Below are 15,750 nucleotides of genomic sequence, written 5' to 3' on the forward strand. Positions count from 1 at the left end.
TATGTGAATGTGCTTTTGTTTCATTAGCGTATTCCGTGTATTGGCATCGTGAAGACAAAAATTTGGAAGCAACGACTTTATTTGAAGAAATAAGTTCTTAGCCATGCTTTTGAAGAGGGAGAGATCCTGTTTTTACACATCATTGTGTTGAAATAGGAGTTAGATAGCATTTTCTCTCCAGCTGTCCCGTGTTTCATGAGTTCTGATTCTAAAGGTTGGGGACTCAAGATCACCTCCTGTCAAGAATGAACAATGTACATCTCTTTGATAGTTTGAAAGCATTGTAAAAAATAAAGGCTGATACTCTCCTTAATTTCCGTTTCTGCGTCCGTCGTCTATACTTCCATCGTGAAAAATGAGCTCAGTTTTCTGGTACCGAATGGAAAAATAGTTTCGGCGATGCTTTTTGCCATCGGGAAAAATAGTCATATTTGCCAATTGTTGCAAATATCATGTTTCACCATTGTTACAACCGTTGCAAAAAATCATATATGTGGCAATGCGTTTAATGAATAAGGTGGGGGGCAACTATAGACATTTTTGTGACAATTTTCAAAATTGTTGCCGAAAATATTTTTCTTTAAAAAAAATAAAAATTCAAGACTTTAGATGCATAGGATACAACCAAGTACTCTTACTAAAAGCATCCACAAAAATAACATAATATCGAAATCCATCAATAGAAGCCATTGGAGAAGGTCCCCACACATCCGAATAGATCAAATCCAAAGGTGCTATAAAAAATGAAGTAGAAGAGGAGAAGGGGAATTTATGACTCTTTCCCTTTTAACAAGCATCACACAAAAACTGAAATTTCTCAAAAGTAGCAAGTAATTTAAATTGAGAAATGATACTATGGACTAATTTAAAGTAGGACGGCCAAGTCTATAGTGCCATTGGGAGACAAAAGCTCATTCACCAATGAAATCCTGTAGAGAAAAGTCGCCCAAGTGCTTCTAGTAAAATCCATTCCTAACAGTTCCTTGGAGAAGACAAATCCATGTTGCTTGATCTTTCACATAAAACATATCAAGATGGAACGCAAAAATAGCATTATTATCAGAAGTAAACTGGGAAATGGATAATAAATTCTTCTAAATGGAAGGAACATGAAAATTTTATTGAGAAAGACAAGAGAATGCTTTGCAGGAATAGAAAAATTACCAATGTGAGTGATTGGCAAGCCTATACCATTACCTACTAACACCTGATCCGTACCAGTGTAAGGTTGAACAATTTGAAGATTGTCAAGGGCATCGATGATATGATGGGTAGCCCCACAGTCAGGATACCAAGTTTCGTCTACATAAGTGCCTCTAGAGAATTCAGAAACATGCATAGGGGGCATTGACTGTACCTTGAATAGCATGACTGTAACATTGATAACAATCACGAGCTTTATGGTTGTGATAATCACATATCTGGCAAATAATGAGAGACGAATGCTGTTGTTTGTAACCACCAGTAAAGGGTGAATGTGGAGGACGATAGCCAGAAGAACATCTAAGAAAAGATTTGCCTATGTTGTGAAATCATCACTGAAAGGGAGGACGATAATGGCGAGCATTGCCTGTCTGAGCTAAATTAGCCAAATGTGAAGAGGAGTCATAGGCTAAGTCATCTTTAAGACGAATTTCTTGAGTGAATAACATTCCTTCTAACTCAGCAAAAGTGAGAGGGAAGCCACGAGTGTTTATAGAAGTAACAAAAGCCGAATAATCAAGGCCCAAACCATTGAGAATATGCAGAAAAATAAACTTAATAAGTAACTTAATCAGATAATTTTATCGGATGAATAGTAATTGGTAAGAAAGGGCCGGATACACTATATCCGCATCCTATTAGTAATCAGATGGATTCGAATACCCCTAAACGGATGCGAATTCAGAAACGGATTTCGGTTACCTCTATTCATGTGAACCTGTTGAACTTCCATGATTTCTGAAGTTTTATAATTCTTAAGCATCAACTTTGGAAATGATTGCCTTAAATGGTGTTCATATATGTAAGCAAGAAACTGATAATATGGTAATAGGCACGAAAAAGGTGGAAAATTTCTTGGGTGTAGGAAATTAAAAAAAAAAAAAAAAAAAAAACTTATAAAACATCAACAAGATAAGTTTATATTCAAAATTTCTTTGCTTTCATAAGTATAGAATTTAAAAAATGTTTATTTGATCCCTAAACTATTGCGTAACAAGAACATATATAACCAATTTCTCTTTTTAATTTTGAAATCAATTTTTTTCCTAAAAGATGGGCTCGTATTAGTTTCACAGCTATCAACTCATTGGATTCCTTTCTTGTCTGCTTAGAGTCATTGTCAAGAACATAACAACTCACAAGCCCCAAAAAAACGTAGAATAGGACAATCTTCTGATCTTAGCCTAAGCATTTATTTGTGATAATGCATAATAACCAACCATGAGTCTTCCACTATCTTTTACATCGATATAGATTTTGCACCAGTCTCTAAGGGCCTGTTTGGTTACATGAATCCAGAGATTTGAAATCTCTGGATTCACAAATGGGAGATTTTTACCTGTTTGGTTGTGTGAATCTCTAGATTCATGAAATCTAGAGATTCACCTTTTTACACTAAAAACGTGAATCTATAGATTTATGGGTATGAGGTGAAATCCAGAGATTTCATCCCTATTATAAAAGTGTTAAATATTTGAACTATGACTCAATAAATATTTTTTCAGGATAAATCTACAAATTTTATTCCAAAGATTTAAGCTAACCAAACAGTTAATTTTATGAACCATGATTCCAGAGATTTGAAGTCTATAGATTTGAAATCTCTAGATTTTTAAAATCTACAGACTCAAGTAACCAAACAGGCCCTAAAGAAATGGTCGATGCAACCTTTTAGTGTGGTTTTTAAAAGAGTTGCACCTACAAGAAGTTCTAACTGGACCTCTTGGTTCAGCCGGGGATGTAAAGGAGTAGAGGAAAATGTGTAGAAAGACGAAAGTTCGAATCAGACCTTTTTAGTCTTATTATTTCTACATAAGAGATTACTACAAGTCACAACTATGCTAGAAGTACAGCTACCATTGATAAGGAGTTGAAGTCCACTAATATCAGTGAAATGACGACCGCTACTCATCCATTAACTTTCCCGTGGCGGCATAAAAATACATATATAACTTGACTAGGAGATGAATTCCACGAATTATTTCATTTCATTGGCTACCAACATGTCCCCCCAATTATTGTCATTATCCCCTCAAAGCCAATTATTTATATGTAAGCAATCTTATATAGGAAAATAACATGTAAATTGCATTGAGTTATAAAGGTAAGGCCACCCGGGGCGGACAAATTATAAAAAAAACAGAGAAGGGAAAAATAAAAAATAATGATATGTATTAAAAAATGTTCGCCACTTTACTGATGCGTTCACAATCCTAATTTTTGAATCAAAATGTGGACCACTTTACTCTTTATAAGGAGAATATATCTCCTAGGAAAACTTAAGAATATGGATAGTAAGGTGCAGGCCAAAGCATAAATAACACATTTCGATCGGATATTATTATCATTCTTACACACTTGAAAGTCCTAAAACATCACTTTGCTCTTAAGGAAATGGATAGACTAACAGCTGTACCCTCTGACTTATTGAGATACTCCATGTACCTACAAAGTATAATTTCAGTTATAGAGTCCCCAAAGTGACTTAGAAGCAAAGGTTCAAACACAGCTCTCATAGTTTTTGCTATTTTTTGTCCAGTCACACCATCCAACATAAACTTTTTGTTGTTGTCATCAACATCACTTAGGTACCAATTGGTATCAAATATTTCTAAGAGATCAAGATAGAAAGACCCTTCTGCATCAACTATGCCCTCTAATTCTTTACTAGAAGGCATATAAAACGGTAAATTGAATGCATCCACTTTGGCTTCTTCAATGAGATCCTAAAACAAAATAAAAAAATTTATAAAAAAATTAAATATAAAAAGAAAATTGTGGGTTATTATTAGTTAAGCATCCATACCTCTAAGATCAAGTCATTTAGTGAATCAGACAAGAGATCCATAAAGACTTTCTCTTCTTTGCGAAATGGATCTTCACTTCTCCTACCCAGAAATGTTAGAACCATTTTTCCTCCTGGTGTTATTTCTTTAGAACGCAAACTGAGAAATAAGGAGAAATCCTTCTGAAATTGCTCCAAGTAAGCTTTGACCACACTAGGAGGACTTGTCCTCGACAAGTAAACATTTCTCTTGTTTGTTTCAATTGTTGGAGGAACCTATAGTACATATACAACAAAGAAGTTGTGTTAAAATAATGAGTATGAATGTGCGTGATTAATTATTGATAATTAAGTTTCGAACCTGAGAGAGCCAATGAAGGCTGTAAGTGGAATAAAAGAAGTCCATAGAAGTAGTTGGAAAGAGCCTCTCATAGAAAGAACCAGGTACTCCTGTAATGAAACATGGCCCAAACTGTTCACCCTTCTCCTTCTTTAGCTGTTCATAGAAGGTGGGCAAGGTTTTGAAGATGTTGTTGAAGTCATTACTTGGAAGATCGTTGAGGAACACTAGGAATTCAGGAGCTTTATGGTTCAACTGATGACATGTTTGATGGATGGCATCAATGATCTCTGTGGTTATTAGTAAGGTGTTGGATCCTGATGAGCAGCCCAAATCCGCTATCCTTAAACACTGTGACAACATTGTGGAGTATAGATCTGAAATGCTGCGAGTTATGAATGGTATTGCCTTGAATATCCCTAGTTTCTGCAACAAAGAAACAACAAATGTTCAATCTCTTGAATCTGATAGAGAGAGAAAGAGAAAGAGAAAGAGAAAGAGAGAGAACGTACATGAACTTCAGAGTTGCTAGCATAGCTGATTTCTCCATCCCCTCCATTCATGTGGAGAACTTGTTGAACTTCCATGGCTTTGTGCTGCAAATAGTTTGTCTGCAAATGTGAACTGTGCTTAGTATGTAGATGTATTTAAAAGGAGAAAATCTCTTAGATCTACCCAAGTAAAGAAAAACAATTATACAATGAAGTTGGCAGTTTTGAAAAGTCTAATCGCACACGTCACCATTTCATAAAAAATGAAGATTCGTCAAATATGTAGTATGGAATTGATGTCACTGAGAAGGAGAGATAGCAGGTGGGAACTTGAAAAAAAAATCCCCTCCAATACCAAAGGACTGGCATGCTTATAACATGATGCAGACTAAGATGCTTATAACATGTTGCAGACTAGAACATGTTGCAGACTAAGATGCTTATAACATGTTGCAGACTAGAACATGTTGCAGACTAAGATGCTTATAACATGTTGCGTTATATTAATATATCTTTCAGACACCATTAAAGGTCAAGAACCGATTTAGAAGCCCAGGATTTTCTTGAAATATATTTTAAATTTTACTTTAAATTTGCAAATATAAATTTTGAAAAGATATAGTTGATCTACAAATTAACTAGTGTTCTTCCACCTAACAAGAAAATATAACTAAATGATTCTAAAATTTTGTAATCAGTTTTGAGCTAACTGATAAACGCATAAAAAACACGCACACTTCTTTCTTCCTTGGATACATTATTTAGTTGGATTCCGTCTTATCTATTGAACGTCTGCACCATCATCAAAACCTAAATAAATCCTGGAATTTGATAAACTCAAGATGTTGAATTTGACAACATGCTAGCAATATTAACATCTTACGCATGAAACCAATAATGGAGAAATATAAACTAAAAGAAAATCAAGTTCTTAAAGTACCACCTAATGCCGTTCGGTTGGGTATTGTTGTGAGATTAATATGTTCTGGTACTAATTATTTAATTTATTGGTAGGATAGAAAACAGAGGGACTTGGTGGCCGAGGTAAAAGGAATTAGCTCCGTTCAATGTCTACAAGTCTAGATGAAGAAAGGGAGATCTGAAACATTAGGCTTCAAAGGGAGAGTGCTTTTGAAAATATTACAAAAATTGACCAACTCTTGGTGGAGGAGAAAACAATAGGATAAACAATAAAATTTAGATCATTGGCTCTTCTAAAGGGAAAAGAGTTTTCTATCTATAAGTTTTTTTATGTTGGAATTCTTATGGAATATTAGGGGTGTGAGGTTGATGGCAAAACTAATGCTCTATAAATATATTTATTTTTCTATATTTTCCCTCATTTTTAATTTAATAAGATGACCTTTTACCAAAAAACATATTACTTAAGGAATCAATATGTGATTCCTATGTGAGAGGCTCAGAGTGGCTTGCTCTTGATGTCTATTCTTGCACTTCTATTGGACCTGTAAACGGATCGGATTAGGCTCGGATACACCAGTATCCGAATCCGAATCTGAATCTGATTAGCAAAACTGCTATCCGAATCAGAATTTGAATCCGATGGAAATGTAGAGAAGGCATCTGAATTCAGACTCGGAACTTTACCAAATATCCGATAATAATCCGATTCGATAAACTATCCAGTTATTGATTGGTGATTGTCATTTTTTATTTTTTATTTCCAATTTTTGATTACCGATTACCGGTTTCAAAATCGGATTATCAACCATTTTTAAGAGAAAATAATGTTCAATACTTTACTTTAACCGGATATCTTTCCAATTTCTGATTATCTAGTTATAGATTACCGGTTTCCGAATCCAATTATCATTTTTTTAAAAGGAAAAAATGTTAACTACTTTTATGTATCCGAATATTATCCGATCCGATAAGCAACTATCCGAATTTGAATCCTCTTGCTTATCGGACGGATACAAATATTTTTCGATAAGAAAAATTCAAGATACGAACACTTTTAAAAGAATGTGAATTCGGAGGCAAATTTTGGCTATCCATTTACAAGTCTACTTCTATCAAATGATTTGTGTAGACAAAGATGTCATGTGCATATTATTATTTTTTAGGAGGATTTGAAACAACATGAAATTTTTATTAAGATAAAAAAGGCCTCCGAAACAAACTTCCTAGAGGATGCAAAATCCTTGTCTACAAAAATGTCATATACATATTCTATTATATCTATCCTTCTTCCATCCTATAAAATAATATTTTTACAATGGTTGAGTGAGGAAAGAGAGTGACTAGAGCTAGAAGTGTTTCATAAAAGGAGAATGCCCTTTCACAAGATGCATTCCTAACTATCCCCTTCCCACCCCCTAATTTACTCTGGCCTTTAATGTTTGATCAATTAGGATTAGGTTGTAATAGGGGATTCTCCCTTTAAATAAATAAATTCTGCTTTTACCAAAAAAAAAAAAAAAAAAAAAAAAAAAAAAAAAAGAAAAAAAAAGAAAGAAAGAGAAAGAAAGAAAGAAAGAGTCATGCTATTAGATGAGAAGCTCTTACTTAAAGCGAAACAAAAAATTGTTGTTTACTTGTGTACCACTGGTACCACCTATATTCGTGCTTGGACCAATGAGATATAAACACATAAAAATATCTGCGTATATATAATTAATTTCCTATTTAACGAGGATTGAGAATACTATATGTTCGCATATTACTACACTATTTGCATTATTTTTCATAAAAACAACTAGGTAATTTTGCAGTAAAACATGGCCTAAAGTTTTTCACCCTTCTTCTTTTGGTGTTCAAAGAAGGCGGGCAAGGTTTTCAAAATGATGTTGAAGTCATTACTTGAAAGATCATTGAAGAACATTAGAAATTAGGCCCCCCCCATTTTCATTCAAATTTTAAACAAGTTCCTTTAATTCACTTTAATTAAATAAATAAATATTAATTTTTTTAACTTCTCCTAATTATGATGTGGCCCAAACATTTTATAGAATTGTAACTTAGTTCAAGGTAATCGCATTGACAATTACTTGGAGGTGTTTGATTGGGGAACAAGTTTTTAAGGTAAAATAATAGGTATAAATGTCATTCCTAATTAAAACTAACTCCCAATCCCTATTTATTCTCCCCTCTTTTCTCTCTCATTTTTTTTCTTTTATTTATTCTCTTATGTTTCTATAAACATGGGTCCAAGTAAATTTTAGAAGAAAAAAAAAATCTTATTAGATATTCAAAAATCAAAATGTCATTTTTAATTAAAAACTAACTCTTCAATCCTTATTTATTCTCGCCTCTCTCCTCTTTTCTTCCTATTTATTCTCTTCCCTCTCTTGGATTAAGAAAATTTGGGAAAAAAATCTACTCCACAATTAGGTATTCTTTCTCTTTCTCAATTTATCTATCGTTTATCTTTTTCTTTTTTCTTTTTCTTTTTTATTTATTTTTATTTTATATTATATGATTCATTATTTCTTGTGCAATTTTCCATTTTGTATTGTGATTCCTATTTATTCTCTTCCCTTTCTATAAGCGTGGGTTAAGAAAATTTGAAAAAAAATTTACTCCACAATTAGGTACTCATTCTCTTTCTCAATTTATTTATGGTTTATCTTTTTATCCATTTTTTGATATTCTTTTTATTTGATTTTATATTCTGTCTCTTTATTTCTTCTACAATTGTTCGTTAATTTGATTTTGTATTGTAAATAAAATGTCTATATTACTAGGTAACTAATTACTATTAGTTTGCATCTTACCTAAAAAAAAAAAAAATTTGGTTTACATTTCTTACCAAAGAAAATTTTGGCTTGCATCTAACTTTTAGGGTTGAAGTTATGTGTATATATATATATTTTTATATTGTTGCTTTAAATTTTACCTTTATTTTATCGGGAAAAAAATTACTATTATCAATAATTTACCTTTTTTTTTTCAAATACCAATGGGCCCTACAAAATATATGTAAATCTATTCTTTATATAATAAAATAATTTAGAGGTGGGACCCCAAATAGGTCTTATAAGGGCCCACACAATATGTGTGGCAAAAAAGCATTAGTGCCTTTTCCCTAATCGGGAAGGTTATATGGCTTTTATGCTAGAAGCACATCTACCATTGAGAAGGAGTTGAAGTCCACTAATGTCCGTGAAATGACCCTGCTGAAGTCATTAGCTTCTTGGAAGATGGCATTAAAGATACATATAGAACTTGATTAGGGGATGAATTCCACAGTTCAATTGATAACATTGTGCCCCCTTATGTGCCGATTTCATTTACATCCTCAAAGCCAATTATTTATATGTAAGCAATCTTGTAAATTGTGAACTTTGACAAAAGATATGTATTAAAAAATGTGCCACTTGCTGATATGATTTTATAATCCTGATTTTTGAATCAAAATGTGGACCACTTTACTCTTTATAAGGATAATATTTCTTCTTAAGAAAACTTAGCTCTAACGATTAATGGAAGATGTAAACATATATATGGATTTTGAATTAAAAGTTTCATGAAATCATGGAGTCAAAATCAGCCAAGCAGTTTCACAAATCATGAATTGCCAAGAAGATGGATAGCTAAGGTGCAGGCCAAAGCATAAATAACACATTTTGGATATTATTATCATTCTTACACACCTCAAAGTCCCAAAACATCACTTTGCTCTTAATAAAATGGATAGACTAACAACTGTACCCTCCGACTTCTTTAGACACTCCATGTACCTACAAAGTATAGTTTCAGTTATAGAATCCCCAAAGTGACTTAGAAGCATAGGTTCAAACACAGCTCTCATAGCTTTCGCTATTTTTTGTCCAGTTACACCATTCAACATGAACTTTTTGCTGTTGTCATCACCATCACTTGGGTACCAATTGGTATCAAATATTTCTAAGTGATCAAGATAGAAAGACCCTTCTGCATTAATTATGCGTTCTAATTCTTTACTAGAGGGCATATAAATTGGTAAATTAAATGCATCCACTTTGGCTTCTTCAATGAGGTCCTAAAACAGAATAAAAATTTTTTATAAATTTTTAAAAATATATATATAAAAAAAATTGTGGGTAAATATTAGTTAAGCATTCATACCTCTAAGATCAAGTCATTTAGTGAATCAGACAAGAGATCCTCTATAAAGGCTTTCTCTTCTTTGTGAAATGGATCTTCACTTCTCCTGCCCAGAAATGTTAGAGCCATTCTTCCTCCTGATGTTATTTCTTTAGAACGCAAACTGAGAAACAAGGAGAAATCTTTTTGAAATTGCTCCAAGTAAGCTTTGACCACACTAGGAGGACTTGTCCTCGACAAGTAAACATTTCCCTTGTTTGTTTCAATTGTTGGAGGAACCTATAGCACATATACAACAAAGAAATTATGTTAAAACAATTAATATGAATATGCATGATTAACTATTGTTACTTAAGTTTCAAACCTGAGAGAGCCAATGAAGGCTGTAAGTGGAATAAAAGAAGTCCATAGAACTGGTTGAAAAGAGCCTCTCATAGAAAGAACCAGGTACTCCTGCAATGAAACATGGCCCAAACTGTTCACCCTTCTTCTTTAGCTGTTCATAGAAGGTGGGCAAGGTTTTGAAGATGTTGTTGAAGTCATTACTTGGAAGATCGTTGAGGAACACTAGGAATTCAGGAGCTTTATGGTTCAACTGATGACATGTTTGATGGATGGCATCAATGATCTCTGTGGTTATTAGTAAGGTGTTGGATCCTGATGAGCAGCCCAAATCTGCTATCCTTAAACACCGTGACAACATAGTGGAGTATAGATCTGAAATGCTGCGAGTTATGAATGGTATTGCCTTGAATATCCCTAGTTTCTGCAACAAAGAAACAACAAATGTTCAATCTCTTGAATCTGAGAGAGAGAGAGAGAGAGAGAGAGAGAGAGAGAGAGAGAGAGAGAGAGAGAGAGTACATGAACTTCGGAGTTGCTAGCATAGCTGATTTCTCCATCCCCTCCATTCATGTGGAGAACTTGTTGAACTTCCATGGCTTTGTACTGCAAATTGAGTACATGAACTTCGGAGTTGCTAGCATAGCTGATTTCTCCATCCCCTCCATTCATGTGGAGAACTTGTTGAACTTCCATGGCTTTGTACTGCAAATTGTTTGTCTGCAAATGTGAACTGTGCTTAGTATATAGACGTATTTAAAAGGAGTCTCTTAGATCTACGATCTACCCGAGTAAAGAAAAACAATTATATAATGAAGTTGGAAGTTTTGTAAAGTCTAATCGCACACGTCACCATTTCATAAAAAATACGATTCGTCAAATGTGTAGTGTGGAATTGATGTCACTGAGTAGGAGAGATAGCAGGTGGGAATTTAAAAAAAATCCCCTCCAATACAAAAGGACTGACTGGGATGCGTTATATTAATATATCTTCCAGACACCATTAAAGTCACGACTTGTCTCGGATAGTATATATAATTGTTAAAGGCCTGAGTTAGGGCTAGAGAGACACGTGGTGATGGGGAAAGAGAGAAAAAAAATAAAATAAATACATAGGTGAGAGAGAGACTCAGTTTTACGTCGTTTGGTTGATATCTGGAACCTAAGTTCACAGGAATGTGATTTAATTCTTTGAGATTAACTGTAATACATATTATATATTTATAGTTAGAAGAGTTCTGCTCAACTATTGCTCTTCGATTCTTTTTGGGCTAAAAAAGGTTTGGCATTTTGTTGTTGCTCATGAGAGATGGACAGTGGGTGATGGAAAAAAGATAAATTTTTGGAAGGATCGCTGGTTAAGAGACTTTATAGCTGCTGCTCAGTTGGAGGTTCCTCTTATTTTGACGGACAAATTGAAAATTTAAGTGGCAGATTGCTTTCTTGATCGGTAGTGGTGTTTTATGGGGGTGCAATCCCCTCAATTAAAAGAAGTTCTAGAGTTAGTAAATCTTATCCATCACGAGGATATTTGTCATTGGACTGGTACTATTCAAAGAGAGTTCTCAATATAATCAGCATGGGATATGCATAGGAAAAATGGTGCGGTTGTGGATTGGACGAAGAAGATTTGGAATTTGAAAATTTTGCCTAGGCAGCAGATTTTTTGTTGGTGGGTCTTTTAGGGAAAACTCCTAGTTGATGCAATTGTAATGTCTGAAGGAATCTTCTTGGCTTCACGTTGTGGTATGTGTCTAGGGGCTTCTGAAGACATTATTCATATTTTTATTCATTGCTCTTTGGCTCGCAGCTGTTGGGAGTCTTTGTGTGCATGGTTCGGTATGAGTTGGAAGACTACCTCTACTCTTCAAGACAGTTATAAATGGTGGGGATGGCAGACAAAGTCTTTGCCTTTAGGTATTATGTGGTTCCATGGATGCTTCTTGCGTTTGTATTATCTGTGATTTGCTCGTAATAAGTATCGATATGAGGAAGTGATTACTTCTAAAGATTGGGTACTACGTCAGATCTTCGTTGATCTCAGTCATCATGATTATGTAATTGGTAGCAGAAAGGTCTCTTCAGCAGTGTTTACTCAAGTACGGATGATGGGTTTGAAAATTTATGTTAAGAGCCCTACTCCTCAAGAAACTTTCTGGGTATCTCCTTCAATAGGGTGGGTTAAGCTAAATGATGATGGCAGTTCTTTGGGCAATCCTAGTACGACTGGTGTAGGTGGTTTGTTTAGAGATGAGTCATCAACTGTTCTTTTTAATTTCAGCTCTGTTTTAGGTATTAAAACTAATTTTGAAGCTGAAATGGAGGCATTGATGCAGGGTATAGAGTGGACAATAAAGTTAGATATACCACGGCTATGGATTGAATGTGATTTAGTGGCTGTAGTGGTCTTGATTCAGTAAAGGAAGATTCCCTGGTGTTTCTTGCAGCGCTGGAGAGGTGTTGAGCTTTTTACTGCTAGTCGTCCTTGGAAAATTTCCCATTGTTATAGGGAAAATAATCAGGCTGCTGACTACTTGGCAAATCGGGCTACGAGATGGGGTTCTTCAGATGTTAATACACCTTGGCCAATAGCAATACGGAGTGAACTTGATCTAGAGGCTTTTGGTCGTTCTTGCTTCAGATTTTGATTTCTTTTATATGTTGATGTGAGATGGAACCTGTGAGGTTGGGTGAATTTGGGGGCAACTAATGTTGCGGGATTGAGGGTTGGTTCCTTTTGCTTTTTTTTTTGTATGAGTTTTTTCGCTTTTTAATACAAATGACCCTTTTAGCAAAAAAATCTTGGACTCTATTTCTAGAGTTTGAATTATTCAAGTTATCTATTTTTGTTTGATATGAATTATGTTTCTTGTGTATTTGAGTACAACTCTAAGTCTAATCCACTTGTTGATAAGATGTAATCTGCTAGAGTCTCTTGAGTAGTTGGGTTTGAGTTTGGTTCTTGAAGTCTTGCACGCATGGGGGTAGTTAAGTTTGAGTGGAGTTCTTGAAGCCTTGCACGCATGGAGTAGTGGTGGCTAGGGCAACCCTAAATTCGGCTAGAGTTGCCTATGATTTTCTTATTTTTCCTTCAGATTGCGAAAGACCATTATTATCGTTTACAATAATAATCCTCATCAATGCCTTCATGTAGGTCAAAGTTTGAATTTTCTCTGGTTAGGGACAAATCTGTCTCATATTTAAATTATATATAATAAATTTTCTTCCACGGAATAGTATTAAAGTGCATGTAAAGTTGTAAACTAGCTTAAACAAATTGGAGTTTCAAAAAAAAAAAAAAAAAAAAAAAACCATCATCAGCCACTGTATAATTTTCTTATTTGTTTTACAAATGTAGTTCAAGAACTGATTTAGAAGGCCAGGATTTATTAGCACATTGTCCTCATGTGCTAGTAATACCCTAAACTTCTCCCAATTTCCAAATTCTTCTCCTATTTTTCTTCTTTCTAGAGTGGATAATCACGTTGGGAGGGAAGAGATCCATTCTCAAGCCTTAAAATTCATTTTTACACTTAAAACAAGGTGGTTCACATTATTAATGATTGGATTGAAGAATGAAGACAAAAAAGAATGATGAACATGTATAAAAATATAATGGCAAAATCCAAGGAGGACGATTGCAGAAAGATAAAGTAACGGTGGAAATATTTCCTCTTGGCATGACAAAAGAGAAAAGATCATAGGAGAGAAATTGTATGAGAATATAAGTTTATTTTTCCTAATATGGATTTTAATTGAGATCGTTGGATAATTTGTTACTACGTGTCACAATCCTAATGAGTGATTGTAAGAAAAGAAAAGATTGCATGCAAATTGTAGAGGATGTGAATCTATCATTAATCCACCTTATCTATCCAGCAACTAAAATTATCAATTTAGACAATAGCCTTTCAATAAGTTAACCTTCAAGCATCTCTTCATCTCTATTGAAAAATTCTAGCATCTACCCCATTTTTCGGTTTGAGGATTTAGACATCAAGTACTGTTATATGTGATTTTGGTGTTTTAGTGTCTTGGACACAGGGGCGGACCCAGGATGCAATATTGGGGGGGGGGCCGAACCGCCGAAGAATAAAAGCCATATAACCTTCCCATTAGGGAAAGCACAATGCTTTTTTGCCACACATATTGTGTGGGCCCTTATAAGACCTATTTGGGGTCCCACCTCTAAATTATTTTATTATATAAAGAATAGATTTACATATATTTTGTAGGGCCCATTGGTATTTGAAAAAAAAAAGGTAAATTATTGATAATAGTAATTTTTTTCCCGATAAAATATAGGTAAAATTTAAAGCAACAATATAAAAATATATATATATACACATAACTTCAACCCTAAAAGTTAGATGCAAGCCAAAATTTTCTTTGGTAAGAAATGTAAACCAAATTTTTTTAGGTAAGATGCAAACAATAGTAATAGTTACCTAGTAATATAGACATTTTATTTACAATACAAAATCAAATTAACGAACAATTGTAGAAGAAATAAAGAGACGAATATAAAATCAAATAAAAAGAATATCAAAAAATGGATAAAAAGATAAACCAAAAAAATGAGAAAGAGAAGAGACCAAGTGGAGTAAACAAACAACCCACGCATAGAAAGGGAAGAGAATAAATAGGAACACAAACAAAATGGAAAATTGCACAAGAAATAATGAACATATAATATAAAATAAAAATAAATAAAAAGAAAAGAAAAAAAAAGATAAACGAAGATAAATTGAGAAAGAGAAGAACCAAGTGGAGAGATTTTTCCCAAATTCTAACCAAGAGAGGGAAGAGAAAAATAGGAAGAAAAGAGGAGAGAGGCGAGAAAAATAAGGATTGAAGAGTTAGTTTTTAATTAAAATGACATTTGATTTTTGAATATCAAAAGATTTTTTTCTTCTAAAATTACGGACCCATGTTTATAGAAACATAAGAGAATAAATAAAAGAAAAAAAGAGAGAGAAAAGAGGGGAGAAAAAAGGGATGGGAGTTAGTTTAAAGGAAGACATTAACCTATTATTTTACCAAAACTGTTAAATGGGGGGGCCAAAAGGACATCACAGTGAGAATGAAAAACTGAAAAATAAAGGAATTAAAGGAATTGTTTAAAATTTAAAAAAATCCGGGGGGGGGCCATGGCCCCCTCGGCCCCTCTTTAGGTCCGCCCCTGCTTGTACAATATTACGATTTTCACCAGTTTTGACTTGAGATTCCAATCAGGGATGGGTCTTTCCTAGTCTAGCCCCTCAATAAGAAAGACCCTTCACCATTCACACTGATCAAACGATGGTTTTCCAGCCACTTAACTTTGTTTTGTAGAAGAATGATGCATCAAGTTTGATTTTTCAAAATAAGATAATGTTTTACATTGCATCAAGTCTGACTAAATTTAGATATATGTTTTTATCTTTCCTCTGGTTTGTTTTAGTGGTGTAAGTCCTTTTGGATTCACATAAGATGACTCATGCTCAATGGACTACAGTGATAAACATCTATAGTGGGAAAACCAGGGACAAATTTAGAGA

General features: G+C 34.0%; 1 protein-coding gene across 2 annotated transcripts; it reads right to left on the minus strand.

Moving 5' to 3' along the window:
* Positions 1 to 3,400: 3,400 nt before the first annotated feature.
* LOC149000387 (S-adenosyl-L-methionine:benzoic acid/salicylic acid carboxyl methyltransferase 2-like) lies at positions 3,401 to 10,820 on the minus strand. 2 transcript variants are annotated; one of them, XM_089139896.1, is made up of 7 exons: positions 10,733 to 10,820; positions 10,233 to 10,634; positions 9,890 to 10,147; positions 4,841 to 4,939; positions 4,350 to 4,754; positions 4,010 to 4,264; positions 3,401 to 3,648 (listed from the first exon to the last, which is right to left on the minus strand). In XM_089139896.1, exons 1-7 carry the CDS (start codon positions 10,805 to 10,807, stop codon positions 3,628 to 3,630), a joined length of 1,515 nt encoding a protein of 504 aa, XP_088996022.1. In that variant the 5' UTR covers positions 10,808 to 10,820; the 3' UTR covers positions 3,401 to 3,627. The 2 variants fall into 2 exon arrangements, with proteins under 2 accessions (XP_088996022.1, XP_088996021.1); XM_089139895.1 differs by having other exon boundaries at positions 3,401 to 3,929.
* Positions 10,821 to 15,750: the final 4,930 nt, after the last annotated feature.

The sequence above is a fragment of the Hakea prostrata genome, chromosome 11, assembly GCF_041222555.1.
Source record: "Hakea prostrata isolate BN-2017 chromosome 11, UWA_Hpros_2, whole genome shotgun sequence".
Taxonomy (NCBI): domain Eukaryota; kingdom Viridiplantae; phylum Streptophyta; class Magnoliopsida; order Proteales; family Proteaceae; genus Hakea; species Hakea prostrata.